The sequence below is a fragment of the Nanorana parkeri genome, unplaced genomic scaffold (genome assembly GCF_000935625.1).
Source record: "Nanorana parkeri isolate BGI_ZX_2015 unplaced genomic scaffold, ASM93562v1 scaffold1295, whole genome shotgun sequence".
Classification (NCBI taxonomy): domain Eukaryota; kingdom Metazoa; phylum Chordata; class Amphibia; order Anura; family Dicroglossidae; genus Nanorana; species Nanorana parkeri.
In genome coordinates, this window is record NW_017307563.1 from 29228 (window position 1) to 40912 (window position 11685).

The 11685-nt window shown below is 44.3% G+C and overlaps 1 protein-coding gene across 3 annotated transcripts in view; it reads left to right on the plus strand.

Annotated features, from left to right (window-relative positions):
- HNRNPAB (heterogeneous nuclear ribonucleoprotein A/B) overlaps window positions 1-11685 on the plus strand; it is a 44142-nt gene that overhangs the window by 10283 nt on the left and 22174 nt on the right. For all 3 annotated transcript variants that reach the window (XM_018569170.1, XM_018569169.1, XM_018569171.1), the window contains one exon: window positions 8498-8629. In XM_018569170.1, the coding sequence (XP_018424672.1) occupies window positions 8498-8629 (132 nt within the window). The remainder of the gene's footprint in view (window positions 1-8497; window positions 8630-11685) is intronic.

Genomic DNA, 11685 nt, shown 5'->3' on the forward strand with positions numbered 1-11685 from the left:
TTGTGACCCATAAACTGTTCTATTTAATTAAAACAGACTTTAAAGGGGAGGAAAAAACTTAATGGGGATGTGTAAATATGCGCACCCTTAAAGGAGAACTATGGGGTCAGGGCTTTTCCCCATAATTCTAAGGGTAACTGGAGGACACAAACTAGCGTCCTCCCGTCACCCTAAGCTTTTTTGTGTTGAGCTACAGATTGCGGTATACTGAGACGCCGCAGCCGAGACTGATCCCGACATTACTGTCAAGATCCATAGAGCCGTGAGTGACAGTCACGGCTCTATGCAGGGATAGATCGAGAAGCGAGCGACGCTATGTGTTCGCTCACTTCCCGATCTATTGAGCCGACCTGTGACTGTTTCATTGTCGCAGCTCGGCTAGAACTATGAGGCTCAGTGATTTTCACTCCTCATAATTCTCCTTTTTAAACTAATACTTTTGATAATGACCTAATTCTGTCTTTGAGGCGGGATTATATCAGCATGGCACATCTTGCCTTGGGAATCTTTGCCTGCCTTTCCATGCAAAAGCACTGCAGATCTGTCCTTGTGAAGGCATCTCCTTTGCACAGCCCTCTTCAGGTCACTCACAGATTTTCAATTGGATTCCGGTCCGGGCCCTGGCTTGGCCATTCCATAACTTTGATCTTCTGGAGATGTGGTTTTGTTGATTTGGAAGTATGCACTGGGTCGTGCTATAAGGTGAAATTTTGCTTTCATTAGCTTTTTGGCAGAGGCTTAAAGGTTTTGTAGCAAACAAAATGATATTTGGAGCTGCCCAGAAGTCCCTCCGGCCGGCCAGCGAACACATTTTAAGCCTGTGAAGCCCGCGGCAAAGGAAAGCAGAGGTGCGTGGAGCTATGCATGCAGCGTCTAGCAATATCCTCTCCTGTGCTCATCTAGGACAGAGCTAAGTGGTGAGAGGAAAAATTTAATCTCTAGCCAATTGCCTCGCACGTATGAATCTGCACATCAGGACGCGGATTCAAGTATGCAGCCAATTTGATTCCCCCAGACAAAAGCGTCTGAGCAGAGTCCAGGAGTGAAGTCTGCTTGGTAATTTTCTCCTAGCAAAAGTTCTCTTGACAGTCGTGGCCAAAAGTTTTGAGTGACATAAATATTATTTTTCACAAAGTCTGCTGCTTCAGTGTTTTAAGATCTTCTTGTCTGATGTTACTATGGTATACTGAAGTATAATTACAAGCATTTCATGTGTCAAAGGCTTTTATTGACAATTACACTACGTTTATGCAAAGAGGCAATATTTGCAGTGTTGACCCTTCAAGACCTCTGCAACTCCCCCTGGCATGCTGTCAATCAACTTTTTGAGTCACATCCTGACTTATGGCAGCCCATTCCTGCATAATTAATGCTTGGAGTTTGTCCAAATTTGTGGGCTGTTTTTGTTCACCCGCCTCTTGATGATTGACCAAAAGTTCTCAATGGGATTAAGGAGTTTCTTGGCCATTGACCCAAGAGTTCGATGTTTTGTTCCCCAAGCCACTTATCAAATTTGCCTTCTGGCAAGGTGCTCCATGCTGGAAAAGGCATTTTTCGTCACCATACTGTTGTCGAATGGTTGGAAGAAGTTGCTCTTGGTGGATGTTTTTGTACCCTTTATTCATGACTGTGTTCTTAGGCAAAAATTGTGAGTGAGCCCACTTCCTTGGCCGAGGAGCAACCCCACACATGAATGGTTTTGGGATGCTTTACTGATAGTAGCGCTCACCTTTTCTTCTCCGGACAAGGTATTTTCCGGATGCCCCAAACAATCGGAAAGGGGTTTTATCAGAGAAAATGACTTTACCCTGTCCTCAGCAGTCCAATCCCTGTACTTTTTGCAAAAGATTAGTCTGTCCCTGATTGTTTTTCCAGAAGAGAAGTGGATTTTTCTGCTGCCCTTCCTGACACCAGGTCATCCTCAGTTTTCGCCTCACTGTGCGTGTAGATGCACTCATACCTGCCTACTGCCATTCCTGAGCAAACTCTGCACTGGTGGTGCCCCGATCCCGCAGCTGGATCAACTTTAGGAGACGAGGAAGAACAATGATTTCAAGCACCACCCTCCTTTTTAAAGCTTTCAGTCTGTTATTCTAACGCATTCAGCATGACAGAGTAGTATCCAGCCTTGTCCTCAACACTGACATCTGTGTTAACGAGAGAATCACTGACATGTCAGCTGGTTCTTTTGTGGCAGGGCTGAAATGCAGTGGAAATGTTTTTTTGGGGATTAAGTTCATTTTCATGGCAAAGAAGGACTTTGTAGTTGCCATTTATCTGATAACTCTTCATTACATTCTGGGGTAAATGCAAATTGCTATCATACAAACTGAAGCAGCAGACTTTGTAAAAATTATGTCTCATTCTCAAAACTTTTGGCCACAACTGTACATGCCAGGGATGCAAGCTAATCAGGAAGACTGTTTACAAGGGAATCCATTCTGGCGGCTCAGCTGCTGCCAGATTGCTTTTGCAGGCCAGTAAGGTGCCTGACACCCCTGACTTATTTCCAGGGCATAGCTGCCCCTCGCATGGGCCCAGGACCAGCGTGTCTGGTGCTGGCAGGAAGCTGGAGAGGAGGGAGAATAACTTCAGTTCATCGATATCTTCCAGCTCTATGGGACCGGGAGCGACGTGGATTGAATCACTTCCGAACCCTGAGCTGTCATTGCTCAGCTTCTGAAGCCGAGCAATAAGCTAGTGAAGTGCAATCTGCAGTTCAATAGCTTATTTGAAGTAGAAAGGCGACACTAGGAGTCTTTTTGTAACCCCGTATCACCATAACCACTTGAAGACCAGGTGTTTACACCCCCTTACTGGCCAGGCCATTTTTCAGTATTTAGCGCTGCAGTATTTTGACATTTTATTCCTGTCGTGCAACGCTGTACTGAAATTTTTATACCATTTTTTTGGGGGACACTTAGTTTTCTTTTTGTGGTATATAATCACCACTGGGATTTTTATTTTTTACTATATTAAAGGAGAACTATGAGATGAGTGATTTCCACTCGCCTCATAGTTCTAAGCCGACCTGTGACAATGAGACTGTCACAGGTCGGCTCAGTAGTTTGGGAGGTGAGAACACATACCGGGTTCCCTTACCTCTCGATCCTGTCACGGCTCTCTGCCGTGACAGGGGGAGGGGCTGGATTCCCCTCTCCCCGCTCCGATCTGCCAGCGCTGACTGGCGGAACGGACGGGGGAGGGGGCGGGTACAGCTGGCTCTGCCTCTAGGTAGGCAGAGCCAGCTGTCACTCACGCAGCTGGGCGGATCCCGTCATCTACATCGGGATCCGCTCCAGGTGCGGCGTCTCAGTATAGCGCGAGCTGTAGCTCGCGGTATACTGAGCTTAGGGTGACGGGAGGATGCTAGTTTGTGTCCTCCCGTTACCCTAAGGAGAACTATGGGGAAAAACACTGACCCCATAGTTCTACTTTAAGGAAAAATGAGTTAATATTTTTTCCAAACATTTTGTTTTTACATTGTTATACTATTATTTTTACTTTTTTTTTTGTAAAATATAAAAGACAGGGTCACATCAGGTAAATAGACGCCAAACATGTTAAGCTTTAAAATTGTGCACACCCGCGAAATCGCGAAAGACTACCATACCCAAAATTGATGCGATGCTTTTACCGCTCATCAGCTTAGTGTTATCAGTGATTAATTGCCCTAATACGGCACCTTTTATACAGCTCTATAGCCAGCGGATCGCTTGTATGTAAACAGGCATCGCTGCCTGTCTTTTTAAATTTGGGCAGCTTCCTGCTTGCAAGTGTGAGTGGCTGACGGGATTTTTAAATACGCCCGCTCAGATCTAGGAAGGTCCCAGCTGGCAGTATTTGTACAATGGGAGGCAGTTAGAGTACCTGTCACCACCAATATGCTATCATAGGGGGCTTGTAAAATCCCTATGTGATGGCAATTAACCACGTCCTCTCTGCCAAACATTTAGAGACGGCCAGACGGGAGTCTTCTGGATGTGGGTGCGTGTCTTTATACGTCCTTCGTGCCTGCGCCCAGGAAACTGCAAGAATTTGACACAGCCAGCGATGGCTGCCCTAAGGTCCTTAAGTGTGTGACTTTAGGGCAGCTGAATTTATAAAAAAAATTGAAATGGCCGGTATCTTTTAGTATCTGGCCATTTTCGCGGTGCAGTACTCAGTGCTGAGTTTGTAAAAACTGAAGACCTGGTATGCTTACTGTGTCCCCAGTTGTGAGCAGGAAGTGCTCTAAATCACTTCCTGATCATTCATGATTGCGGACATAGTATCAGTTACTATGCTACTATAGCCTCAATTCAAGAAAGGACAGGAGCACTTGGTGTAGAGACTTCCTGTTCATAACGGGGCTGCAGAAAGATTTACTACTGTCAATCTTTTTCTATTCTAAAATAAATCAGGGGTCTGTTTGGATCCCGGATATTTCCCCAAAGCCTCTAATAGTAAAGTAGAAAAAAAATGTTTTTTAAAAAGGTTGGGGGAAAGTTTCGGTTTCGGCCTGACAAATATTTTTTTGTTTCGGTCTAAAATTTTTATTTTGGTGCATCCCTACTTGATACGTTGGATATAAAATGTTTTGAAGCAATGTGTAGGTTTGATGTGTAATCTCACACGGGTCTCTGGTTTTCCACATGTGTACAGACACTGTTCAAACATGGACTGCAGAACCTGCATGTTCACCTGGCTTTTGAGGGGAGTTTGTCTCTTTTTGAATGTTATTCTTTCTGCCATTATCAAGGAAATTATTGGTTGCAAGAGTTCCTATCAAACCCCATGGCTCCCAGATAACCAGAAGGTCTTGGGCGCAAAGTACACCAAATCCTCAGGGAAACATTCCCAGTCAAAGATGACCCCACACACTTGCTTTCTGGAATGTTCACCTTGGACTGCTTGTATTTAAGATTATTGTTGCAGATAGTGGTGGTATCCAAGGGCTACAAGATGGTTTTGCTCCAGGCCCCTTGGTTTCTCAAGTTACACCTGCCTGTCACTGCACAGATTAGCAGATCTCAAGCAGTTTTGTGTCTTCTGTAGCAAGCTATTGCCTCAGTTCCTGGATTTGTACTCCAGCCTGTTCACTGTTCCCAAAACCAAAGATGGCATCTGTCAACCTTGGATCTAAATTACTGAAGGTCCTCAAGCTCAAATTCTGCATTGGGAGAGTTTTTTTTTTTTTTAAGCTTTGGAGAACAACATGTATACCCAACATGTCCTATCTTTCCAGTGATCAGCATTTTTTAAGCTTTGGTGTGGGCCTCCTTCACCTAGTAGTAATTTGTGGCCCTGCCCTTGAGCCAATATTTCCCTTGGTTGTCTTCCAGAACAAAATGCGATGCTGGCTCTTCCAGTCAGCCAGGAGACGCATCACTCGTACTTCATTGAAAAGAACCACCTCCTGCAGTATCCCTCAGGTTGTTTTCTTAATCAGGCGGAAACGTCTCTCTTGAATGCCGGAGGAGTCGTTCTTCTCTGCATGCTGTGGGGTGGGGGGGGGATCTTTACTCCCTCTTAGTTACCCCCAGGTGTAAGCTCTTCAGCCTGCCTGGATGATGGCGTACATCACTGCCTGTGATCGTGACATTAGGTGCGGAGGCATGTGTGTTCCAGGCCTCGTTATGGCGCAGGGGAAGGTGGGCAGCCCAGGGCAGGTATTTTCTGGTGCTCCCTCCACAGTAGTGGATGCGAGGACACCAGCGGAAGGAGCACAACATGGATTTCTAGTGACCTTGAGTCTTAGGGGATGCACATACCTATCCACCTTGCTTCTCAACAGTTACTTTGGTTAGTGGTCAAGATAGGCCAAAGAATGTATCATGGTCAATTCAAAGCTCTTCCCTTCAGGTTTTCCCTCAGGCCCCCAGATATTTTTTAAGGTCCTGAGGGAGGCCCTTGTTCATCTAAGACTCTGGGAGATCAACATTATCCCTTATCTGGGCGATGTTCTTTTTGTCAGCTCCTTCTGCTGTCCAGTTGGAAGATTTTACTGCTCACAAAAAATTGTTTACAGGATCTTGGGTGGATAAACTTCCAGAAGTCAGATTGAAATGCTTTTAGATGTTGATGTCCAAAATTGTTTACAGGATCTTGGGTAGATAAACTTCCAGAAGTCAGATTGAAATGCTTTTAGATGTTGATGACCTTTCTTGTGTACATCCTGGATACGTGCAACATTCTGCATGAAAAAAATTTGAAGGGTCTGCTTGGCAGTCAGCTACAGGGGAATCTTCCTTTCCCTGAGATTCATAATTTCTGTTTTAGGGCTCTTGACTTTGTTTGCTGGCAATTCAGTGGACACAGTTTCACCAGAGGCCTTTTAAAGTGTCTGTCCGCCTGTCCAAGAAATTCCACTATGAATATTAATGACTGCACATGCACTAGAAAACCAAAGCATTGTGGGAGGAGTTTTTTTCCCCCCACTCCCTACACTGTAGCTTCCACTGTACAAAGCAGTCTGGCAGCCATTAAAAAAACAAATGTGTGCAGCCTGAGAGGACAACTAAAAAAAAGTTTTTTTTTTTTTTTTTAAATGTTTATATCCAGGATATGCATATGCCGGCATCATCTACACAAGGTGTACATTGCTGGCATGTGGGTTTTTTTTTTTTAAGTGCCTTTGCAAATGTGGAAATGTCCTTTTAAGGATATGGCATTGTTCAGAGGAGAGCCAACTTCGTCCAACTTCCCTCAGTAAAAATGAGTCTCTGGTGGTGGAGACTGCATTCAATTGAGAGGTTTATGCTGGGACTTCCTGACTTCAATGACGTTAATGACAGATGCCAGTTATTGGGGCTGGAGGGCGAGCTTGGTAGCTCAAGGGCATCAAAATGGGGGGGACCGGAAGCCAATCTCAGTCATTAGCTAAGGAGGTTTTCTCCTGGGCAGAAGTGAACCTCGACAGCTGTTCACCTCAAAGGGACTCTTGGCGTGTTCTGGCAGATTACCTCTGTCATTCCCAAATTCTCAGGATGAATGACGCTTAAACCAGGAAAATTGGTGTCATCCAGAAGTGGACCTTTTTTGCTTCTCGAGAGAATGCCGAACTGGCTCAATTTCTCTCTGAATCCAAGATGTAGCAGTGGATGCTCTGTCAAATCTCTGAAATGTATATCTTTTGTTATGCCTTCCCTTCAGTTCACCTGTTGCCCAGGGTGTTTGGAGAAATTTCTTCTGGAAGAGACAGAGCTCATCCTCAGTGCTACCTTTTGGCCCATGAGGGCTGAAAGCTAATAGTCAATCTGCCGAAGTATTAGTACTCTTTTGCTTAGTCATAAACCTGTTACTATGAAAATTAACTAGAAAGTGGAAAACCTTCAACACAGAAGTAAACGTAACCAGACTCCAGATGTTCCAGCCATACTAGATTTTTTTTTTTAAGGGGCTGGATCTTAGCACTTTGAAAGTTCAGGTAGCTGCTCTGTGTTTATTGAAGTTTCCCTTGCCGAGAATCCACTTGTCAGATCCTTTAAGGAGAATGAGACCAGTGCCCTCTTGATAGACTTCTGCTTTATTCTTGAAGTTTCTAAATATAGCTGATGTTTTGTCCTCCCTTTTGTGTCCTCGCCAGACCAGATTTCTAAAGCAGCTGGGCCTTTAGGCTAGGTTCACACCTAGGCGATTAAGCTGTTGTCACATGGTATTTTTGCACAATTTTGCTTTAAAACCCTGTGGTTTTCAATGGATAGAGATGTCTATGGGACCACAACCGTCTGAAAATAGCTCCTGCACCTTTTTTGCACGACATGCGCTTTCAGCCGTGCAACGCAAAGGTGTGAACAGGTCCTATTGACTTCAATTGGAATCTGTGTTTTGCACAATATCGCGTGGCTAAATCCGTGTGATAAATCGCCTAGGTGTGAACCTAGCATCTATTACTAACTGGATCTGATCGCCCCCTGGGGATCAGACCTTGAATAGAAAGGTTCTTCAAGCTGTGGTCCTGCCCTAGGTTGGTAAGTTCTTACAATGGAGGCAAAAACTTAAATTACTGGACCCATGTTGGTCTATGGGAGTCAAATGTAAACGGAGGTATCCATTTACTTCATTTTGGCAGGCACGATCTTGGCAGATTGGGGTAATCTGAACTCTGCTGGGTTTTTCCAGACCTAGGTGAAATCGGGGGTTATCAAATGCCAATGGACGCACATTCATTTAGATCCGGCTGCCCATAGACTAACTGGGCTTCCTTTTAGATTCGCCTGAAACTGACAGGTCGTCTTTGGCATGGGAATGTCTGTGTGAAGGACACATGCTTTTGGGTCGAAGCCCTGCAAACCTCTCATTCCCCTTTTTAATGGTAACATTAGGCATGAAGGCAACTGTAGGGAGTAGTTCTGGTCACTAGTGGCGTATATCCCAGCTTGGTCAGGGTAAAGTGCAAACCATTTGAGATTACTGCCAGTAAACACATGCAACTTGTGCCTGCTCGGGTATATTTTCAGAGTGGCTGATGGGTTAATGAATGTTGTGTTTTTTTTTTTCCCCCATAACTTTCCAGATTGAATCAATTGAACTGCCAATGGATCCAAAAACTAACAAACGGAGAGGCTTTGTTTTCATTACATTTAAAGAGGAGGAACCTGTAAAAAAGATCTTGGAAAAGAAGTTTCATAATGTTTCTGGCAGCAAGGTAATTTCATTTCTTTTAGTTGGAACTTTTGTAATTACTATTTTGTAGAGGAATGGAATTTAGTATTGCATGTACTAAAGTCAGTTTTTTGTTTTTTTTTCTTACGGTGTCCCAGTCCCCCAGCTTAAAGTGGATCCTTTACCCACCCCTTTGACTAAAAATCACATCATACAGCTCTGCATGATTGTATGAAATGATCTAGGAGGGAAACCTTGTGAGATTTTGCAGTTTACAGAAGAGATTTTCCTGCAGTGCATCTCAAGCCTGGATTAAATCAATAATGCTTAAAGTGACATTAAAGGATACACCCCCCCATTTTAATGTCAGCACTTACCTTAAATGATGTCTCTTAATCCTATCTTCCTCTTTCCCCATGTTTTCATCTGTCCCTCCAGCGGTGCGGCTGCTCTCTGATCCAGCGCTGTCTCCTCTCTGCTTACAGGCACTTCCGATCTAGCGGTGTCTGCATGCGGGTGCACGCGTCCATAGGCTTACCTTGTGTCTCTGCTCGTGTCCCGGCTGAGAATCCGAACTGCGCATGCGCCCGCCCCAAGATCCTTTGCGGCCGCTCGGACAGTTCTGGACTCTCGCCGCAGGAGCGCGCAGCAATAATGTCAGTCTAAACCGCTGTTTAAGCGTTTAAAAAAAAATTTTTTTTTGCCTATATCTACTGCTTGTTAGCCATAGATATAGGCAAAAAAACAGGAGGCGTTAGAACCCCTTTTAAGAGGACCCAGAAGTGGAACAGTAGTTGTAAGCAAAATGTTTAACCCCTTAAGGACCAAGCTTCCGATGCTTGTAATTCAGTTAAGGACCAAAGCAATTTTTGCTGTATGGTCAAACACGATTTCCATATATCTAATTTATTGCACAACACAATTTTTAAAGGACAAAAAGGGCTTTAATTTGATGTGACCAGCATATACAAGTTCTCATTTAGCATATGATAGAAGCTTAAACCCTTAAGGACTCGTGTCGGAATTCAGTAATTGGGTCATTATGGCACAGGCAACCGTGACTGAACAATTCTGTCATCGGTCCTTAAGGGGGTTACATAGTTGTTGTTTGTGCATGTGTAGAATGAGTTCCTGTGTGGTCTTAGTTTTTGAAGAGAGGGGGGGGGGGGGTGAAAAGAGGAAGAAAAAGTGGGTCTGTCTGTACACAGGCGCGAGGGGAGCGTGTATAAGAGTGGGGCGGTAGATTAGTTTAAATGGAGCATAATCGTCGGGGGGTGCCCGGGGCCAAAAATTTGTCTATCCACGGGGACCAGGTATTTTGGTCTTAGTTTTTAAGAGTACCTGTACCCATGTATTTTTATGGTCTCTTAGGACAGTAACTAATTGATTTTTGAATGAATCCATATTCTCTGCTGAAAAATGTAACCACTCTGACTGAAAAGAAGCCCCTATGCCCTGTGTGGTTAAATCTGTTCTCCAGCAATTTTAGGCGGCAGCCTCTAGTCTGTTAGAGTTTACAGTAAAAAGTATATTGGTGATGTTGCCATCACCCCTGCATTTTGTACATCAAAATCCTGTCCCCCCTTAATCTTGCTTTCAGCAAGACAAATTTTAAGGTTTGATATCGGCATGCATTTTTAATGAGGGGGGTGAAGGTCTGCCTTTAAGTCTTTGTCAGACCACTGGTGAATGCAGCAGTCTATAAAACATTTAATTTCAGAAGCATCCCTGATATTCATAACTGAATCCAGTCTCCCCTGATATCCTTTCAACAGACCCTGTTGTCAACTTCAAAATGTTATATTTTTACCTGCAATTTGTAAATGGTTACTTGCAGGTTTTTTTATAGCCCCCTACTTTGCTGCACAACTGGCCCTCTTCTAGGAGTGTCTACTGTAGCCCATCTCCCCTGCCCCTCTACTTACCCTTCCATGCAGAGCTACATCAAAAGGTTAATAGTAATTAAATTGATAGCTGAGTTCTGATGGAGTTTCTGACATCATATCCAAGATGTCAGCTGCTGTCTTGGGGTTTTTGGATGCCTACACAAAGGAGGATTTGTTTTTATAGTTAAAATGCACATGTGATCTTATGGGAAGATTGCTTAGATTGCATTTAGTACACGCATAAGAAGAGTTGTAGTGAACATTTTTAATGTGATGCTAAACTAGAGTTAAATTTTAAAAATGTGTACCCCAACAAAAATGTATCTTATTGGTGTATCACTCGGCTGTAGATCCTCATATCCTCTCTGAATTGGTGCTGACACGGTCCTTCCTTCTGGGGGTTGGCTACCCTTTTTGTTTCCACATGGTCCCTATGTTAAGTAGCCACCACTTCAAGCTCACTCCTGTGATGGATTACAATATCAATTCAAATTGGTAAATTTAAATGTGATATTTTCACTTTTTAGGGCTTGCTCACACAATGTCTGGATTAGATCTGCAAGTACAGTGTGTTTGTGCATGTGCATTTTCTTTTAAAGCTTAGTGTGTGCATGCGTGCGTTGCATTCCAAGCAGAAAATATATTGCTTGCAGCATTTTTACCCGCACTGGTGTGAACAGAGCCAAATTCCATAGGAGTACATTGAAATGCATTTCGTGTGTGGACAAAAATAACATTGGGGGGGGGGGCCTGATTTGGCCACAGACAGATTGCTGCATGATCTGAGGCTCCCGACGAGATCCCTCAGTAAGCGACTCACCGCAGCCACACACCACTTAGATCTCCTAACCTGCCTGTTCTACTCCCCGCTGCATTGATCAGCATGTCTAAGGGAAAGAATAAGCAGAAAGGACCTTGCAGGCTCAGACTACTATCCTACTCACAGGACAGCAGGGAGACAAGATGGTGCAGATGCAGCTCCTGTGTCTCCCTCACACATCCCAGTCCCTCTGCAGTCAAAGGACTTTTCCCATAACGTCTTCCAGGACAGCATCACGAGATGGAATCTCCTCCCCCACACACAGGAAACACGTCACTTAATTTGCTTAAAAGACCCTCCTCTCCTCCCTCAGTCTTTTGTGTTTCCTCAGTCAAGCTGGGGAGCGCGTCACAGAACGCTGAGAGGGGCTTCCATGTGGTGATGCTGCCCGGG